This window comes from Pelodiscus sinensis, chromosome 32, assembly GCF_049634645.1.
Source record: "Pelodiscus sinensis isolate JC-2024 chromosome 32, ASM4963464v1, whole genome shotgun sequence".
Lineage (NCBI taxonomy): Eukaryota > Metazoa > Chordata > Testudines > Trionychidae > Pelodiscus > Pelodiscus sinensis.
Window position 1 is genome coordinate 2,385,637 of NC_134742.1, and position 21,439 is coordinate 2,407,075.

General features: G+C 49.1%; 1 protein-coding gene across 1 annotated transcript in view; it reads right to left on the minus strand.

Annotated features, from left to right (window-relative positions):
• Positions 1 to 670: 670 nt before the first annotated feature.
• LOC106731415 (uncharacterized) overlaps positions 671 to 21,439 on the minus strand; it is a 28,069-nt gene continuing 7,300 nt past the window's right edge. The window contains exons 6-10 of the mRNA XM_075913562.1: positions 20,464 to 20,523; positions 13,662 to 13,862; positions 3,421 to 3,537; positions 2,064 to 2,174; positions 671 to 1,759 (exon numbers count right to left, since the gene is read on the minus strand). Of these exons, the coding sequence (XP_075769677.1) occupies positions 831 to 1,759; positions 2,064 to 2,174; positions 3,421 to 3,537; positions 13,662 to 13,862; positions 20,464 to 20,523 (1,418 nt within the window). The 3' untranslated portion in view covers positions 671 to 830. The remainder of the gene's footprint in view (positions 1,760 to 2,063; positions 2,175 to 3,420; positions 3,538 to 13,661; positions 13,863 to 20,463; positions 20,524 to 21,439) is intronic.

The following is a 21,439-nucleotide window of genomic DNA, read 5'->3' on the forward strand; positions in this document are numbered from 1 at the left end:
TCTGAGCCAGCATCCCCTTTTGCATCTCTGCTTGCACCTCTTTACCTCTTCCCACACCCAAATCCCTCATTCCCAACCCAGTGAGACCGAATAAGCGCTGGGGACAGCAAATGGTGAGAGAGAAGGGGAATGGAGAGGGACGGGGGCTGCGTCTAGACTGGCAAGTTTTTCCGCAAAAGCACTTGCTTTTGTGGAAAAACTTGCCAGCTGTCTATACTGGCCTCTTGAATTTGCGCAAGAACACTGACAATCTAATGTAAGATTGTCAGTGTTCTTGTGCAAATACTATGCTGCTCCCGTTCGGGGAAAAAGCCCTCTTGCGCAAATGTATTTGCGCAAGAGTGCCAGTGTAGACAGCTAAAAACTGTTTTGCACAAAAAAGCCCTGATGGCCAAAATGGCGATCTGGGCTTTCTTGCGCAAAACCGCGTCTAGATTGGCACGGACGCTTTTCCGCAAAAAGTGCTTTTGCGCAAAAGCATCCGTGCCAATCTAGACGCTCTTTTCCGCAAATGCTTTTAATGGGAAAACTTTTCCGCTAAAAGCATTTGCAGAAAATCATGCCAGTCTAGACGCAGCCGGGGTGTTGGGGAAGGGATGGGGTAGATCTTGGCTTGCCCTGACATTTAAAAAGTGAACTTGGGTGTAAAAAGTTTGGAGACCACTGATACGAGGTTTCTTGCCCATGTTGATTCTTTAATATTCAATGAGGTGTGCATTCTGACTGAAGGGTTTTGCCAATCAGAGCAGCTGAAGGTTTCTTTCTTATGTGAATTCACATCTGTACTCTGATAGCAGCTTTTGCCACAGTCAGAGCAGTGATATTGTCTCTCATGTATGCATTATTTGATGTTTACTAAGGCTTGAGCGGTGATTGAAACTTTTTGCACATTCAGAACACTTAAATGGTTTCTCTCCTGTGTGAATTCTCTGATGTATAAGAAGATTTGAGCGCAAACTGAAGCTCTTCCCACAGTCAGAACATTTAAATGGTTTTTCTCCTGTGTGAATTCTTTGGTGTACAATAAGATTTGAGCGCCGACTGAAGCTTTTCCCACAGTCAGAGCAGTCAAAGGGTTTCTCCCCTGAGTGGATTCTGCTATGTCTAACAAGGTCTTTCCTCTCACTGAAGCTTTTCCCACACTCGCAGCAGTTGAAGCGTTTCTCTCCAGTGTGAATTCTCCGATGACTAACAAAATTTGACCGGTTATTGAAGCTTTTCCCACAGTCAGAGCAGCTGAAGGGTTTCTCCCCTGTGTGGATTCTGCTATGTCTAACAAGGTCTTTCCTCTCACTGAAGCTTTTCCCGCAGTCAGAGCAGCTGAAGGGTTTCTCTCCTGTGTGAATTTTCTGATGACTAACAAGACTTGACCGCTGCCTGAAGCTTTTCCCACAGTCAGAGCAGTTGAAGGGTTTCTCCCCTGTGTGGATTCTTTGGTGTATAATTAGGGTGTTTTTCCGTTGAAAGGTTTTCCCACAGTAACTGCAAGTGTAGAGTGCTTGTTGATGGGAGATTGTCTGGTGAACAGTTTCTGTGTTTATTTTCACCCCTCTGCTGTTGGGACTGGATTTACCCTGTCCCTCCACCAGATGGTTTTGCTGCTGCCTTTCTGGACTACACTGATTCTGATAGACCTTTCCCTGCTCAAGAATATGGGGAACATGCCCTTCAGATCTTCCCAAAAACATCGCACATGGAGCTACTTGTTCCATTCCTTCCTGCTGAAGATTCAACTTGTTCTCACTCACCATTCCATCACCTGCAGGGAGAGAGAGAATCCAGACAGGAGTCATTTTTTGTGCTAAGCTGAAAGGAAAACTCTGGAAGGGGAACATAAAAGGGGGAAAAAACCCAAATAATGGCTTGAATAATCATGAGCTGAGCTCATTCTCCTTCCTCAGTCCTTCTCCAGAGGAAAGAACCCAGCCTCCACTCTGCACCCTCTGACTGGAGTTGAATACAGGCTGAAGAGTCAGTTAGACTGAATGAAACTGCACAAAAGACACTTGAAAAAAATGAGGACACAGACATTGGTTTCTGGGTCAGTTTAGTTGATTCCTCACCTGTGTGGGTGTTGCTGATAATCTCCCCTTCCTCGCAGCCCTGGAGATCCAGGATCTGCACCTCATCCCTTTTCTCCACCCAGATCACAGGAGCTTTGGGAACTGGAAATCCTGCTCAGGGAGGAATTAACCAAGTGATTTTGTTCATTAAGGTCCATGTCATTACCGCTTCCAGAGCCAGGACCTGAGTCGCCCACTCAGAGAGGCTCCTTCCCCACCTTGCAGAGACTGGGCTCTGGGTGATACAAGATCCCAGAACACACTCACCTTTACTGAGGCCCCTGCTTCAGGAATGATCCAAGTGATCCCCTGGGGGAGCGAAGTGCTCTGCTGCACTCTGTAGGATACAACTAAGTCTTCCTCAAGGCCTGTTCTATCCCCCCCATCACAGGGCAGGACAGGAACACACTGCTCAGAAGGGGAGCTCCAGTGAGGACCGGCAGATCTGACAGTGAGGCCCACAGGCAGGGCTGAGACTGCAGGTGCCACATGGTACAGCACTAGGACTTGGAGAGAAAGGACCCAGCAGATCTCTAGCTCCCTAAGAGCTCTTTCCACAAAACTCCTGGCTAGGGGGCTCGGCTCACCCTGCTCTTTGGCTCGGACGCTCTACTTGAACCAGGAGGCAGCAGAGGAAGTTGTCTGAGCAGGTAAGCAAATCCTTAGATAGTTGTTTCTGACCCTGCCTGTGTTCCAGACTCCTGGCCCTGACTGCCTGTGCCTGAGTGGGCTCTGCTAGCGGAGTTCATCCTCCTTCCTCACATCCCTTCCACAGGGAAGAGAACCCTGCCTTCCCCCCACTCCCTCTGACTAGAGCTGAACACGGGGGCTGTGTCTAGACTGGCAAGTTTTTCCGCAAAATCATCTGCTTTTGTGGAAAAACTTGCCAACTGTCTACACTGGCCGCTTGAATTTCCACAAGAACACTAACGATCTCATGTAAGATCGTCAGTGTTCTTGCGGAAATACTGTGCTGCTCCTGTTCGGGCAAAAGCCCTCTTGCGCAAATCATTTGCGCAAGAGGGCCAGTGTAGACAGCACAGTACTGTTTCGCGCAAAAAAGCCCTGATGGCTAAAATGGCGATCAGGGCTTTTTTGCGCAAAAGCGCGTCTAGATTGGCACGGACGCTTTTCTGCAAAAAGTGCTTTTGTGCAAAAGTGTCTGTGCCAATCTAGATGCTCTTTTCTGAAAATGCTTTTAACAGAAAACTTTTCTGTTAAAAGCATTTCCAGAAAATCACGCCAGTGTAGACGTAGCCAGGATAAAGTATCAGTTAAACTTGATGGAAGTGCAAAAGTGACACCTGCTATGAGGTTACAGAAATTGGTTTCTTAGTCAGTTTAGCTGATTTCTCACCTGTGTGGGTGTCATTGATGATTTCTCCTTCCTCACAGCCCTGGAGATCTGGGATCTGCAGCTCCTCCCCTTGCTCCACCCAGGAGATCACATGAGCTTTGAAGTCTTGAAATCCTGCTTGGGGGAGCAATTGTTGATGTTGTTCATTAAGGTCTGCACCATTACTGCTTCCAGAGCCAGGGTCTGAGTTGCCCACCCAGACAGGATCCTTCCCCATCTTGCAGGGTCTGGGCTCTGGATGGTACAAGATCCCAGGATGCACTCACCTACAGTGAAGGCGCACCTCAGGAATGGCCCACTGATTCCCTGGGGGAGCCACTGAGGCTCACAGGCAGGGCTCAGACTGCAGCTGTCACACAGCAGGTCACTAGGACTTGGGGAGCAAGAACTTTGCCGGGTCCTTTCTCCCCAAGGGCTCTGTCCCCAAAGCTCCAGGCTGGGGGGCTCATCTCACCCTGCTCTTTGGCTCAGATGCTCTACTTGAACTAGGAGGCGGTAGAGGAAGTTCTCTGAGCAGTGAAGTGAATCTTTGGCTGGTTGCTTTAGACCCTGCCTATGCTCTAGACTCCTGACTACCTGTGCGTGGGTGGGTCCTGCCAGTTGGCCACAATAGCTGCTGCTCCTGCAACTGGCCATGGCAGCATTTGGCTGTGCTGCTTCTCCAGGATGTGTGGATGTTGCTACAGCTGAGTTCACAGAATCATAGAATCCGAGGGCTGGAAGAGATCTCAGGTGGTCATTGAATCCAGCCCCCTGGCCAAAGCAGGACCAACCCCAACTAAATCATCCCAGCCAGGGCTCTCTCAAGCTGGGACTTAAAAACCTCTAGGGTGTCATGGTCATGAGGGATGGTGAGCAGCCTGGGGACTAAGGGGTTAACTGTTAACTGCCAGGTAGCAGTCAGCTAATAGAAAAGCAGATAAGGATTTCAAACTGAGACAAAGGAATTTGGGGGTTTTCCCTCCTTTGTCTCTGGTACAATTGATTCTCCAGATATGGAGGGAGACAGACAATATGGCTGCGTCTAGATTGGCAAGTTTTACCACAAAAGCAGCTGCTTTTGCGGAAAAACTTGCCAGCTGTCTACACTGGCCGCTTGAATTTCAACAAGAACACTGACGATCTCATGTAAGATTGTCAGTGTTCTTGCGGAAATGCTATGCTGCTCCCATTTCAGCAAAAGCCCTCTTGCGCAAATGCTTTTGCGCAAGACAGCCAGTGTAGACAATGTGGTATTGTTTTGCGCAAAAAAGCCCCGATCGCGAAAATGGTGATCAGGACTTTCTTGCGCAAAACCACGTCTAAATTGGCACGGACGCTTTTCCGCAAAAAGTGCTTTTGCAGAAAAGAGTCCATGCCAATCTAGACTCTCTTTTCCGCAAATGCTTTTAACGGAAAAACTTTTGCAGAAAATCATGCCAATCTAGACGTAGCCCTTGTCTCTCTCCAAGAAAAGGCTCTTCACCACTGTAAGTGGGGTAAAGTTTAGATGAATTCGTTAGGTTTTATTGTTTTATGGTTTGGGAATGGGAATATGAGGTCTGTGCATTTAAAAATGGGTTTTCCTCTCCTTCATAAATAAGTTTTTGGCCCATGGGAATTCCCCATGAGTATATTAATTGGTGACTTTTCCATCTAGTCATTATGCTTGTAACAGGAGTATTGTGGTGACAATAAAAGTTCTTTCTTTTTTATTAACCTGGTATTGGTTAATTTTTGTGTCCTGGTTTTACTTTAGGGGCTGGGATTTCCCAAGTGATGTCTTCCCTGGTTTTTCTTACCATTACTTGAGTAGTGGCAGCAGATCTTTATCCCCAAAATCTAAGTTTTTAAGATTTTGGGGGAAAGCTTTATATCAAACTCTGGAAGGATAAGGTTTTGGGGTACTTTTGTGGGCCCCAACTTCTGCATACATCATGCCAGAGTGGGGAATCAGCCTTGAGAGATGGAGATTCCAACTGCTCCCTAGGGAGCCCAGTTCCAGTGCTTCACCACCCTCCTAGTGAAATAATGTTTTCTAATAGCAACCTAGAACCCCCCACTGTAACTTGAGACCATTGCTCCTTGTTCTGCCATCTGTCACTATGTTGAAAAGCCTCTCTCCCATCCTCTTTGGAACCTCCCTTCAGGAAGTTGAAGGCTGCTGTCAAATCCCCCCTCACTCTTCGCTTCTGCGGACTAAACAAACCCAAATCCCTCATCGTCTCCTCATAGCTCATGTGCTCCAGCCCCCTAATCATTTTGGTTGCCCTTCGCTGGACCCTCTCCAATGCATCCACATCCTGTTTATAGTAGGGGGCACAGAATTGGATGCAGTACTCTAGATGTGGCCTCATTAGTGCCGAATAAAGGGGAATAACTTCTGTAGATCTGGCAACGCTCCTCCTAATGCACCTAATATGCCATTAGCCTTCTTGGCTACAAGGCACTTTGTTGACTCATATCCAGCTTCTCATCTACTGTAATCCCCAGGTCCTTTTCTGCTGAATTACTACTTAGCCAGTCGGTCCCCAGCCTGTAACAATGCTTAGGATGCTTCCATCCCAAGTGCAGGACTCTGCACTTGTCCTTGTTGAACCTCATCAGATTTCTTTTGGCCCAATCCCTCAATTTGTCTAGTTCACTCTGGATCCTATTCCTACCCTCCAATATATCTACCTCTACCCCAAGCTTAGTGTCATCCGCAAACTTGCTGAGGGTGCAATCCATCCCCTCATCCAGGTCAATAATAAAGATACTGAACAAAACCAGCCCTAAAACCAATCCTTGGGGTCACTCTAGTTGAAATCGACTGCCAACCAGACGTCGAGCCATTGATCTCTACCTTTTGGGACTAACAATCTAGTCAGCTTTCTATCCACCTTACAGTCCATTTATCCAATCCATACTGCCTTAGCTTGCTGTCAAGAATACTGTGGGAAACCTGATCAAAAGCTTTGCTGAAGTCAAGGTACATCATATCCACCAACTTCCCCATGTTCGCAGAGCCAGTTACCTCATCATAGAAGGCAATGAGTTTGGTCTGGCATGACTTGCCCTTGGTGAATCCATGTTGACTATTCCTGATCACTTTCCCTTTTTCCAAGTGCTTCAAAATGGATTATTTGAGGATGCCCTCCATGATTTTTCTGTGGACTGAGGGAAGACTGACTGGTCTGTAGTTTCCTGGATTGTCCTTCTTCCCTTTTTTAAAGATGGGCACTACATTTGCCTTTTTTCAATCATCCAGGACCTCTCCTGATCTCCATGAGTTTTCAAAGATAATGGCCAAAGGCTCTGCAATGACATTTGCCAGCTCCCTCAATAACCTCGGATTCATTAAATCTGGACCAATGGATTTGTGTATGTCTAGCTTTTCTAAATAGTTCTTAACCTGTTCTTTCTCCACTGAGGGGTGCCCACCTCTTTCTCATACTGTGTTGCCTAGCGTAGTAGTCTTGGACCTGACCTTGTCTGTGAAGACAAAGGCAAAAAAAGCATTGAGGCCTTTAGTTTTTCCCACATCAACTGTCACCAGGGCTACGGCTACACTACGAACTTTTTCTGGAAGAGTAAATGCAAATGGAGCACTAATTTGCATATATCATGCTCTCATTTGCATATTATCGTCCAATCCTTTTTGCGGAAAAGGTTTTTGCAGAAAAAGCACTGTGTAGATGGCGCATTTTTGCGCAAAAATCCCTTTTTGAGCAAGATCCCTTCTTCCTCAAAAATGGAGGATGGGATCTTGTGCAAAAATGGAGTTTTGCAGAAAAAGGCGCCATCTACACAGCACTTTTTGTGTGCAAAAACCTCTTCCACAAAAAGGATCGGAAGAGAATATGCAAATGAGTGTGAGATATGCAAATGAGTGCTTCATTTGCATTTCTACTTCCAGAAAAAGTGTGTAGTATAGCCATAGCCTAAGTTACCTCCCTCATCCAGTAAGGGCTTCATCATCTCCGATTGCCCTCTTATTGCTAACATGCCTGTAGAAACCTTTCTTGTTACCCTTCACATTGCTTGCTAGCTGCAATTCCAATTGAGCTTTTGCTTTCCTGACTGCTCCCCTGCATTCTCGAGTAATATATTTATATTCCTGCCTAGTCATCTATACAAGTTTCCACTTCTTGTAAGCTTCCTTTTTGTGTTTGAGCTCACCAAGGATTTCCCTGCTAAGCCAAGCTGGTTGCCTAGCATATTTGCTTTTCTTACGGTGCATCGGGATGATTTCTTCCTGTGCCTTCAATAAAACTTGTTTAAAATACTGACAGCTCTCCTGGACTCCTTTACCCCTCATGTTAACATTCCAGGGGATCCTGCCCATCAGTTCTCTAAGGGAGTCAGAGTCTGCTTTTCTAAAGTTTCTCCTTTCTTCCTTTTGTCAGGATCCTGGAATCTATCATCTCATGATCACTGATGCCCAGGTTTTCACCCACCTCTACTCTCCTATTAGTTCATCCCTGTTTGTGAGCAACAGGTCAAGCTGAGCACAGCCCCTGGTCAGTTCCTCCAGCACTTGTACCAGGAAGTTATCCCCAACATTCTCCAAAAACTTCCTGGATTTTCTGTGTACTGCTGTATTTGTTTCCCAGCAGATGTCAGGGAGAACTAGGGCATATTATCTGGAAGCTTCTCTTATTTGTCTGAAGAAACCTTCATCTACCTCTGCTGCTTTGGTTCTACTCTGCTAGCAGCAGCAGCCTCCTTGTGTGGTTTCCCAGACTTTGTCTTGTGGCCAGCTTGGCCTGCCATTTGTTCCCCCCTTCAGCTGCGCAGAATCTACCATTCATGTTTCTGCAATTTTTGGATGCATTCCTCACATCTTCAGTCAGACCCCTTCTCAGATCATCATTTAGTCCTGGGAAGTTCCCCCTGTGATGTTATAGGATTAAAACATGGCCCTGTAAGTGATTGTGATACCAATATTGCATAATTGCAACAAACCCTGTGCAACGTGGGTCACTTGCAGTCTCAATGGGAACATTCTGATGTGGTGACTAAGATTATCTTATTTGTATATGGGCATCATTTTTGTACCTCAAGTTGTGAATATGGAACATACACCAGTATTTCAAATATGGTTGCTGCTGTGTCTGAATGGTGACAGCCTGCCTTTCTTACACAGGCAGTGCTCTGGTTGTGAGATATCCCTAGCAGCCAGCTCATGCAGTCTCTCGTGCACACATGCACACTCTATCTCATGCACACTCTTCCTCTTCTCCTGCTCATGTACGCCATCTGCGCAGAGCAGGGGAGGGAAGACAACAGGGTTCAGGGACAGAGCCGGACAGCTTGCAGTGCCGTAAAGAGACAGCGTATTAAGTTTCCCTGAAACTTACCCAGCGCACAAACTGTCTGTTCCTCTCTCATGCAGGCACAGAGTCTGTCTCTCTCTCACACACACAACTTGAGTCTACCCAGGATGCCCCCCCCCACACACACACACGAGCACACACAGTCTCTTGTTTCACACACCCAATGGTGACTTTTCAAAAGATGTATTTCATCTAGGTTTTTTATTTCTACTGGTGTATCAGTGCACACAACAACATGTATACCACACATGGCTGGAAGAAACAGAGGGAACCCTGCCATCCACATGCCAGAGAGCCATACAAGCCAGCGAAACAACTCTATTGGGTTTTTCCCATGCTCATCTCCAGACTATAGGCATATCCTAATGGGAGCATTTTAACCACAGGACAGAGGACTGCCCAATCTTTTGGAAGCATCCAGACACTTAAACCAGTGGTTTATTCTGTCATCAATTCAAACCCGATCCAAGGACATTGCAATGCGTATCTGTATTTGATTGCTTTCCTCATTTGTAACTTTCGCCTCTCTCTTTTCTCTTACAAATAAACCTTTAGATAGTAGATAGGAAAGAACTGACAACCATGTAATTTTGGGGTAGGTTGTAAGTTATTGACCTGGATATGTAGCTGGTCCTTTGGCATCAGAAGAATCCTTTGGTTAAACAAACTGGTTTTGAATCACCACTCATTAAGTCTTTTGTCTAGGTGTTTGAAATGAGCACTGGAATACTTAAGAAGGCTGCATTTCTGACTGCTGGTTAGCCAGTGTGATGAGACAGAAGTTTACTTTTGTTGCTGGAGGGGTATATCTTATGGAAAAATAACCACTGGTTTGGGGATGGGCCTGCCCTATATCTTAGCAATGTGTCTTGAATTTGGCATTCCCAGTGTGACCCACTGAAGCACAGCAACACCCCTCCTAGCTGAGCCTCTCAGGATAACTTACTGGCATAAAAATACCCTGTGGGAGGTGGTTGGCTGGCCTGGCCAGGGCAGAGGCACATCTCTCCCTCAGCTTAGAGATGGGGAGGAGCAGGGAAGGCATGTGCCACACAGTGCTCCTGCAACTGCCCAGGGAACCAGAGACAACAACAGAACCCTGTGACTGGCTGCGCCCATAGAGTCCACGTTGAGTAGCGATGCTGAGCACCAATTCCTCAGAGCATGGAGATCCCACTTCTCCAGCAGCAGGGTGCACACAGCTGCCTCTGTCACAGGAGGAGCCACATACTGCCCAGGGGCTCTGCCCAGCTCATGGCAAGGACTTCCCAAAGCACGTGGTAAAGTTGTATGATCAGCTATTGCTGCCTGGAGATTGGTTAGTGGGCATCACACAGAGCCCTTCTGAGAACTTGGCCAGAGTGGGAGGAAGCTCTGGCTCAGGGGTGGGGAACCTAAAGTCATGGGGGTGGAAGCCCATCATTGGGGAACCTGCCCAGCACTCCTGCCCTCCACTGAACGCACCAGGCTGCCTGTGACCTGCCCTGGATGGCTGACTGAGGAAGTTAAAAGGCCATTTTTTAAGCCCAGCAGCAATAGTAGCTGAGTGCACAGGGCCACGGCATGGCTGCTTCGTTGCCTAAAAACATCCTGGAGGTGGAAAGATATGTGCCTCCCAGTCCAGATCATTTCTGTCTCTGCAGTGAGTGCTAGGAGAAATGGGAAGAACTCTGGGTCCCGGACAAACACTGAGCCCATGTTTATCATCCACTTAAGAGGATATGTTGTGGCTCCTGCTTCATATATGCTTTGGAGAAAAGGATGAGAAAGTCATCAGTCATCTAGAAAAGGACCACACTGCTCTTATGGCCCTGGAGCAGATGAGATAAGAGGCAAGAGTTTTCTACGCCAGTCTTTTCTCTCTGGATTGACCAATCTCTGAGTGGCCCTGCGAGACTAGCTAGAGCAGGGGTGGGGAAACTCTTTTAGGTTGGGAACTGATGACCCACAGAAAAGTCAGTCGGGGGCCACATACAAGTGAGAAGCAAAAAAAGAAAACAAAAAACCCTCACTCATGTGGCCTCCAACTAAGAAGGGGAAAAACATTCCCCACATTCAACAGAGCGTAGTGCTGTCCACACTAGTAGACTGTGTGTGCTCCAGCCCAACGGTAGAACAACGGGGGGGGGGGGATGAAGTGCTACCCCATGCTCCCCAATGATGGGCTTCCACCCCCATGACTTTAGGTTCCCCACCCCTGAGCCAGAACTTCCTTCCACTCTGGCCAAGTTCTCAGAAGGGCTCTGTGTGATGCCCACTAACCAATCTCCAGGCAGCAATAGCTGATCATGCAACTTTACCACATGCGCTGGTAAGTCCTTGCCCCGGGCCTTGCCATGAGCTGGGCAGAGCCCCTGGGCAGTGTGTGGCTCCTCCTGTGGCAGAGGCAGCTGTGTGCACCCTGCTGCTGGAGAAGTGGGACCTCCATGCTCTGAGGAATTGGTGCTCAGCATCGCTACTCAACATGGACTCTATGGGCACAGCCAGTCACAGAGCTGTGAAGCGCCAGTGTAAATATGCTCCCAGTCAATGACCTTCTGGATGATGGTTGGCAGGACTGGGTGGACCCCAGTGTGCTTGCCCAATATATAGTGCGGCTGACCCAACATGTCCTCCAGAGACACACTGGCTGGACATGCAGTCTCCTTCTCGGGACAAGAAGCTCTGGGAGACCAGCCTGTGTTCCACCTTCATTCCACAGCCCAGCAGGAATTACAGTTGGTTGGGCTCTGTCATGGAGCACCGTTGTGTTGCCGACTCTGTTTTCAGCCTTCCCTGGTACTTGTTTGTTCTGGGCCAGAGGGAGACCCAGAGCCCAGGCCTTTCTGTATTTGGAGTGTGCCAGGGTTACAGCCCTTTTCTGTCTCCTCCAGAGCCCCTTGCTGAGACTCTTCCTGCACTTTTGCCTTCACATTTGTGCTTACTCACTGCCCTGGTGTAGCCCCACAAGTCTTCAGGCCTCTCCTCGGCGTCCTTCTTACTCTTGTAATAAAGGCCCACATGTCACTGCAGGACAAGCGCCAGGCAGAGGGTGTGTTCTGGGACTTGGGTCAGTACGATTGCATCTTGAGGCACGTTATTCCAAACCATCCTGCTCAGTGTCTAGTTACTGACACTCAGTCCTGATACCCAGTGTTGCTTAATTGAAAACAACTTGGGGGAAATCTGTCCAGAGGTGGTATGAAAGAATGTGGAGAACACTGGGCACGAATCTCTGGATGGGTAAAGTAAAATGGCCATGAAAAGTGTTTAGCCCAGTGCATATTTGTAGTTCATGTTTTTTTGGAATGATGAGTAAACATCCTCCAGTAAAATCACAACAAGGAGGGGAAGGGAGGCCTCAGCATAACAGTATTAACCAATGGCTGGGAAACAAAACAGGCCAGGCCTTGGCAGAATGGTAGCATACTAGGTACCAGCCAACCATCTAAGCACATTGCAGATGGGAAAAGAGGGTACAAAAACATATTGATCTCTGCAGTAACCGAACACACACACACACACACACACACACTCCTAAGAGATGGCAGAGGAACACACAGACCCTTGTGCACATCAGTGAAGAGATGAGGGGGATAATGGACACAGAGGTTTTGTTTAAACGAGCTGGTACAAGGATAAGGGGGGTAACAACACACAGAGTGCAATGTGCACCTTGTGTATGTCAATGTATGGAAGGAGGGGCCTGTTGGTGCTGGCTGAGGGGCAGCGTTCTGGTTGCTGACTGAGCCAGTACCATTACTGGGGTTAGACACATCTCACTGTACTTGTGTCTGGGGAGCTGGGACACTAGCACTCTGCTCCTTTGCCAATAAACCTGGCCAAGCGCCTTAGCCCCAAGTGGAGCCTGTGTCTTTCTTTGACAATGACCCTGAGCTGTGCTGCCTGGACAAGCCGCATGCTCTGCCAGTGCAGCTGGCATCAGAGCTCCAGAAAGAGCCGCCCTGAGTAGCCATAACACCACTCTGTGGCGCTAGCACCAATTCACATGGCACTGCAGCCACTGTGGAAGCAAAGATTATCAGTCAGAACAGCACTTGGGAACTCTGGTTTAAATCAGGCCTCCACTGTACAATGCGGGTGCTTATATGGAGCTGAGCAACTCCCATATTTCATGTATTTATCCTTCCCCAGCCCTGTGAAACAGTGACATACTGTAATAGCTATTACAGTGACAAAAGGCACAAACAGTCTAAGTAACTTGACCAAGGCCACACAGGAAGTCCACACAAAATGCTGTGCCTGACAAACATGAAGAGCTCTCCTCACATTTATCTACTACAGCAGCGTCTCTCAAACTGTGGGTACTGACCCCCTAGGGGGTCGAGAGCAACTAAGAGGCTGGTTGCAGCAATGGGGGGGGGAGGTCACGAGCAATGGAGGGGGGGGTCACGGTATCATAAATTTGAGAACCCCTGTACTACAGAGCTATCTCCCACAGGACACTTGCAGAGCATGAACTGCCTCATCCACCCTCCCTCAGCTCCAGCCCCTCTCACCAGCATGTCCCAGAGATCACCCACAGGCAGGAGGAAAGGACTCTGGGGACTGCACCCTCCTTCCAGGGGCTCAGCACACTGGCACAAGGGGTACCCTGTGGACACTAATAGTAGCCTCACCCAACCCCACAATTCTGGTACCTGCCATTCCTGCCTGGACCATTCCGCTGACACTTCCCATCAAGGCAAAACATGGGCAAGATGGTGGGGAAGCACATTGAGACCTTGGCTGTGGGAAGAGCAGCACCATTGTTATGTCCCTGAATTTGGTTCCCTTGGGAGGGGGCGTGGAGGGGACAGTGTCTCACACACAAGCCAGGATTATTGGGGCTGATACTCCTGACACTGGAGAGGAGGGGGGCAATGAGGGACCCTGAACCAAATCCAACCCAGATGCTCCAGAGCCATCCCATCCTCTGATATCCAAGGGGACAGGAATCCTTACCCAGCCAGCTCACAGCCTCATAATTCTCCTGCATCACATCCCAGTAGAGGGCTCTCTGGCCCGGGTCCAGCAGAGCCCATTCCTCCTCAGAGAAATACACAGCCACCTCCTCGAAGGTCACCGGCTCCGCCACAGCCATTTCCTGTCCCTGGCTCTGCAAGCCATGGGCTGAGCTGGAACAAAACATGGGTTTTCTGCAGCCTGTCAGGGGGAGAAGGGCATTTGGAGACATTTCACAAGGGGCTTTAATTCTTCGGACACCCCCATTTTCACCAGACTCTTTCACATGCTAGAACAGGGGGTTGGCAACCCTTTCAAACCAAAGAACCAAACTAGATCAAAATTCAGAACATGTGGTCAACAAAGATGTATAAAAATGTCCAGGTCCAGGACTCAAAATATATTACTTAATATTATTTCTAATTGGCACAATGAGTAACAACAACAGTGTTTCATTTATGCATTTGCAGACTTTATTTAATGGGACTTTTACTGCTGCATCTGTTTGCACATTTCTTTGAAGTTTACATTATAACAGGTCAAAGCCAGTTTCACGCACATTTCAGGCTGTCTTCTGTCAATCATATGGCAGGGAGCACGGGGGTGCAGTAGCCAGGTTGGAGTTTATGATGGGCTCAGAGTAGGGGTTCAGGTGTATGATGGGCCCGAGGCACAGGTTAGGGTGTGTGTGGGAGTACAGGAGTGTTAAGGCAGGGGGCTAGGGACATTGACATCCAGGAGTCGGGGTTGGGATGTATGAGGGGCTCAGGGCAGGAGGTTGGGCTGTGTGGGGTGGGAGGGAAGGCAGGGTGCTGGGGATGGGAAATAAGAGTATGTGGGGGAGCCCTGGGGCCAGATTACCTTACCTGGCTGGGGCTGGTCTGCTGCACCCAGGCAGCAATGGCTGGACAAGGGGCCAGGCCAGGATCACCACAGTTGGATTGTGGCCTCCCCTATTATCTGGGCCACAGCAGGGGGAGGGGAGCAGCTGCCAGTCCTTTCTTTGGCAGATGGGGGCCCGACCGCAGAATTGGGGCTGTGGCCAGGACACAGTGGCCAGATGGGAGCTGGGCCCCAATGGGGCCTTTTTGGCCAGGCTGCCACAGGAGCAGCTGGATCATAGCCCAGCCCCAGCGCTGGCAGATGGAGCAAACCACCTGCCACATGGCCCGCCCCGGAAGTAGCCAGGCAGCCACCATACTGGAGCTGGAACTGCGGTAATGGTGGTTGACTCTGCCTGCATGTGCGGGCTCCTCAGCCCCAGTGCTGCCTCCTCCCACCACCGCCAGGCTCCACAACGCCCAACCTGCTGCCTGCCCTGTGGGAACAACCCATGGGAGCGCTGCTGTTACCATGGTGATTGCAAGCTCAGCAGGGCCTAAGTGAGGCAGACGCCCAATGGCGAGATGGACTTTCCCAAGGCGGGCTGGCGTTCTTCCACTTGTAGCTCTGTGCGCGCGCATGTACGCGCCACTCTGAGCCAGAAGCCGAAGCTGGTGCTGCAGCCACAGGGCTGTGCGCCAACTGTGAGGCTTGAGCGGTAATGCAGGCTCGTCACTGTGTGGGGGCAGAGGAGGGGGCTGAGCTCAAGCCGAGGACCACCACGGAGGCGGCCATAGACGAACACCCTTTGAGAACCACTGCACTAGACTGAAGAGCCCTGGGGGATCCAGCACTTTCTCTCCATGAACAGCCCTTTTAGCAGGCAAATCCACTTTATCCAGCAGGGAAGAGCTACCTTGTCCAGTTCCTGAGTGACATTGTGCCATTCAAATCACAGCCCCGGGAAATGTCCCTGAAATGCCCCATCCTGGAAATGGGAACCACACCATATCTGCCCCACTGGCTGTTTTTGCAAACACTGAAGATGGCTCCCACTTCTCCCTGCCCTCCTGACTTCTACCCCCTCTTCTTCTCCCTTGTCCAGGTTTACCCTCTGCCAAGGGTTGGCAGGGCTGGATTAGGGATGTTAAGTAGCAATTAAATTTGCTAGTCGAGTAGTCAATGGAATTTCCGTCAACTACTTGACTAGTCGATAAGCACTTGTACCTTTCAAAGGTGGAACGCGGCGTGGAGTCCAGGGCCAGCGGAAAGTCCCGCTAACTCCAGGCTCCATGCTGAGCTTCTGCTTTGAAATGCACAATAGCCCCCACTGGGGACTCTTGTATATTTTAAAGCTGGCACAGTGTGGAGCCCTGGGTCAGTCCCCAGCTGATCCCGGGCTCCAAGCGGCTCTACCACTTTTAAGTACCCCCCTCTTCTCTCCTCCCCTTGCTGCCTCTGATAGTGGTACCAAGGGGGATGGGGAACAATTAGTCGACTAGTCCTTTACATCCATAAGCTGAATCCTGTTCTTAAGCCTGGTGCCTGCCCTGATTTGCCCTGGGCTGTTCTCCAGGTCCTGCCACTAGCTGTATGACCCCTCACACTCCATGGGGTTGGTTTGACCCCTGCACAGCCTCCCTCATCCGCGATTTTCTCCCAGCCCCTGAGCATGCTGTGGGCACAGGGGCAACAGCACATGGGCTGAGCAGCCCAGCTGCGTCTAGACTGGCAAGTTTTTCTGCAAAAGCAATTGCTTTTGCGCAAAAACTTGCCAGCTGTTTACACTGGCCACTTGATTTTGCGCAAAAGCACTGACGTTCTACTGTCTGAAATCAGTGCTACTTGCGCAAATGCTTTGACGTTCCCGTTTGGGCAAAAGCCCTTTTCCGGAAATGTTTTTGCACAAGAGGGCCAGTGTAGACAGCTAAAAACTGTTTTGTGCAAAAAAGCCCCAATGGCGAAAATGGCAATCGGGGCTTTCTTGTGCAAAACTGCATCTAGATTGGCACGGACGCTCTTCCGCAAAAAGTGCTTTTGCAGAAAAGCGTTGTGCCAATCAAGACACTCTTTCCTGCAAATGCTTTTAACAGAAAACTTTTCTGTTAAAAGCATTTGCAGAAAATCATGCCAGTCTAGACGTAGCCCCCAAGTTTGCAGGGGCCTGCTCCAGCCCTGCCCTAGAGCAGATGGTGCCACTGGCTGGCCCAGCCCTTTGCCCATGGTCTGTATCACAGCCCAGCTTGGCTCTGGGAGGCAGCAGCAGCCAGGGCCTAGCCCAGGAAGCCCAACCCCACTGAGATACGGCTTGGCCAGGCAGCTCCCAGTCTGAGCTAAGCCCTGGTGCTGGTCCAGGACTGGAATCACTGACCCACTTTACACATGTGGTCTGGGCACCACTGCCCCAGACAGGTTTTCAGTGCATCCTACATCCCCTGTCACTGCCTCCTGCTAACACTCAGCAGGGAGCAGCTCCAGGCTCCCAATGGGGCACTAGCAACATGTGACCAGGCAGCCCTGCTCCACAGCAGCACCCTGCTTGGGGAGTCACTGGCTCCTGCCCCAGCCTGCCCTGGTCTCCACGGGCTGCCCTGGGCCCCATAGCCTGTGCTGGGCAACACGTCCTTGGGGCTGCTCCTGTCCAGCTTCAGCATGCAGCGCCCCGGAACTAAAAGGTTACCTCCACCCACACTACAAGAGGGTGGGACTGGGGCTGCTCCACAGATCGGGAAAGGGCAGCCAAGTCACATGCTGCTGCCCCCACCTCAAGAGCCTGGGCTGAACCACTGGTGTGTACAGAGTGGCCTGCAGGTGAGGGCATGAGCAGGGAGGGTCCCTGTTACCCAGTGAAATCACTAGGGGCTGGGTTAAGTGGGGGAATCTCAGGCCAGGGCATCGCAGAGGCGGCTGTGAGCAGCGAGAGAGGAAGCCTGGTGAGAGTGGCAGACTATAGCAGCAGGCCGCAGCAGCAGAGACCTTACCGATTGTCCTTCTCTCCCTTTCAGGGGCCAGAGGGGTGCCCATGGGAAAGCACCTCTGAGCCCGTGCTGGCCAAGGACTGAAGCAAGGGACACTGCCAGACTATGTCTATACTCACGGCTTCTTGCGCAAGTATGGCCGTTGTTGTGCAAGAATCCGCAGAACGTCCACACTGCCTGCCTGCTCTTGAGCAAGGAAATTTACAGTACTGCATGGTAAGAAAGGGCTTCTTGCGCAAGAGCTAGGCTCTTTTTTTAAACAGGTGTAAGCTCTCTTGCACAGGAGCTCTTGTGCAAGAAGGCAGTGTGGACACTCAGCAGGGATTTCTTGTGCAAGAAACTCCTATGGCTAAAACAGCCATCACAGTTTTCTTGCACAAGAGAGCATCCTCACTGCCATGGATGCTCTTGCGCAAAAGCACAGCTTGCACATGGCAGTGTGAACGTTTTCTTGCACAAGACTTCTTGCATAAGAACCCTTGAGCAAGATGTCCTTGCTCAAGAAGCCACCAGTGTAGACATAGCCCCAGTGAACTGTGGGTCAGACACTTGCTTATAGCTACGAGCCTTGCAATGGGGATGTGGTGTTTCCTCTAAATTGATGCTCGGTTCCTTTTCCCTTTTAATCAAAGTTTTCTTTTGTTACACTCAGACTCAGAGCTTATGTTGGGGAAGTACTGCCTCTTACGGTAGAGCAACACAGCCTAGGTGACAGGATCCCTAACATAGTGAATGCTACTGCTTCATGCTTCAGAAGTTAAAGTAGGAAAAGAACAAGTTAAAAATGACTTAGAGAAAAGTTAGATGTCTTCAAGTCACCAGGGCCTGATGAAATATACCCCAGAATACCCACGGAGCTGATACAGGACTTATCTGAACCATCAGCTATCATCTTTGAAAGGTTGTGGAAATTGGGAGAGATTCCAGAAGATTGGAAATGGGTAATATAGTGCCCCTCTATAAAAAGGGGAAATAAGAACAACCCAAGAAACTACAGACCATCTGCCTAACTGCTGAACCAGAAAGATAATGGAGCAAATGATTGAGGAATTCCTCTGTAAACATCTGAAAGATAATAAGGTGACAGGTAAAGAACAAATCATGTCAAACCAGTCTGATAGCTTTCTTTGATAGGATAACAAGTCTTGTGGATAAGGGAGATGCGGTGGACATGGTATACCTAGATTTAGTAAAGCATTTGATATGGTCTCACATGACCTTCCTATAAATGAACTAGGGAAATACAACCTAGATGGGGCTACTATAAGGTAGGTGCATAACTGATTGGATAACTGTTCTCAAAGACTAGTTAATAATTCACAGTCATGCTGGAAGGGTATAACACATAGGATTCCTCAAAGGTCAATTTTGGGACCGGTTCTGTTCAATATCTTTGTCAACAATTTAGATGATGGCACGGAGAGTACACTTATAAAGCATGCAAATGATACCAAGCAGGGAGGATTTGAAAGTGATTTGGAGGATAGAAGCATAATTCAAAATGATCTGGACAAAATGAAGAAATGGCCTAAGGTAAATGGGATGAAGTTTAATAAAGGACAAATGCCAAGTACTCCATTTAGGAAGGAACAATCAGTTTCACACATACAGAATAGGAAGCGACTGTCTAGGAAAGAGTACTGCAGAAAGGGATCTAGGGGTCATAGCAGACCACAATGTAAATATGAGTCAAGAATGTGACACTTGTAAAAAAAGAAAATATAACTCTGAGATGCAATAACAGGAGTATTGTGAGCAATACATTCTTCCACTCTACTTTGTGCTGATTAGGCCTCAATTGGAGTATGGTGTCCAGTTCTGGGCACCAAATTTCAGGAAAGATGTGGCAAAATTGGAGAGGGTCCAGAGAAGAACAACAAGAATGATTAAAGGTCTAGAGAACATGAGCTATGAGGGAAGACTGAAAGAACTGGGTTTGTTTAGTTTAGAAAAGAGAAGAAAGAGGGGATAGGATAGCAGTTTTCAAGTATCTAAAAGGGTGTAACAAGAAAGAGGGAGAGAATTTTCTCTCCTTGGCCTCTGATGATAGGACAAGAAGCAATGGGCTTACACTACAGCAAGGGAGATTCAGGTTAGACATTAGGAAAAACTTTCTGTCAAGCTGGTTAAACACTGGAATAAATTGCCTAGGGTGAGTGTGAGATATTTAAGAGCAGGTTATACAAAACATGTCAAGGATGAGATGGTGCTTGGTCCTGCCATGAGGGCAGGACACCTGACATAGTGAGCTCTCAAGATCCCTTCCAGTTCTAGTGTTCTATGATTCTAGAGGCTGGTGCTGATCATCTGAAAAGCTCCAGGCTGACCAAGACTTGCTGTTTGGAGGGGCAACATGGCTGCCTTCCCCCAAACTATGTCCATGTTAAAAAGCAAGGGGAGGCATGGTCAGTGTTCCTTCTAATTTTTATGTCCATGACTTCCTGTGTACCAATATGGAGGTGAGGTATATCAGAACAAAAGTCATTCCACCATGGAAAGTGTGGGCAGGGTTGAGGCTGAGGGTTTGGGGTGAGGGCTCAGCTCTATATGGGAGCTCCAGGTTGGAGCAGGTAGGCAGGGTGCAGGTGGGTGTGAAGGCATTGGCTGGGGGTGCGGGCTCTGGAATGGGGTTGATGTGTGTCAGGTGTAGGAGGGGGCTCCAGGCTAGGGGGAAAGGCTGAGGGTTTTGAAATGCGAGAGGGAGCTGCAAGCCAAGGCAAGGAGTGGGCTCTGGGGATGAGGGACTTGGGATGCATGAGGGGGCTCAAGTTTTGGGGAGGGGCTCTAGACTGGGGCTGTGGGCTTTGTGGTGCGGCTCAGGATGAGGAGTTGGGGGGAGAGCAGGAAGTGGCCCCCAGGCTGGAAGAAGCTCAGAGAAGGGAGGAGGTTGTGGATCTTGCTTACATGGCTGGCTGCCCGGTGCCTGCATGTCCTGAGGCAAAGCATTGCACCCCAGCAGGTCTGGCTCAGAGGATGAGGTACGAGTCTCTGAGGCAACTCACCCAGTCTGTGCACTCCTCGAGGTTCCCTTCTTTGTGCCCCCAGTGCACACAGCAGAGCATCTGGACGGGGAAGGAGAAAAGAGAGGATATTTCAAGTTGGCATTGAGAGCAGAGAGAGCTGGGATTTAATTGTAACACTCAGGTGTTTAATATGATAAGGTCTGAAACCTTCTGTTTCCTCTCTCACTGAGGTCTCTCTCAGCAGTGGAAGCAACATCCCTGCTGCCTCACATCTGTCCCAATACAGACAAGCTGTAAATGAGAATTAATCTTCCCCTCTGTGTGGCAGCACAGCTTAATGATTAATCAGCCCTGCCCAGTCAGAGGCTCAGGGCTCATTTCATAGAGCTGACTGATTGGGGCTGATTAATCTCTCAGACTACAGGAAACACTGGCTTAGACTCAGATCCTGAAAAGACACAGGCATCAAAGTAACTCAGGCTGCATCTACAGTGGTGTGATTTTGCACAAATACTTTTAACAGAAAAATTTTTCCGTTAGAAGTATTTGCGCAAGAGAGCATCTACACTGGCATGTGCTTTAGCACAAAAGATGTGCTTTTAGCCATCGGGTTTTCTTGCGCAAGAAATTAATATTGCCTGTCTACACAGGCCTCTTGCACAAGAATACTTGCACAAGAGGGCTTATCCCTGAGCGGGAGTGTCAGAGTATTTGTGCAAGAAGCACTGATTTTGTATATTACAACATCAGTGTTCTTGTGCAAATACTCATGGCCAGTGTAGACAGGTGGCAAGATTTTGCGCAAAATCTTGCCAATGTAGACACAGCCTCAGTGTCTCTACTACAATGAGCAGCACAATGGGGCCTTGTTCTCTAAAGGCAGCAATAGGAATAAGGACAAAATCATTTTATCCCTGTGGAAACTGAGGCAAGGGGAGGTTGGCTCCATGGGCCAAAGCAAGGAGGGGAGACCATTTGTGACCCCACTGGTCAGGGGCTGATGCAGAGTTTGACT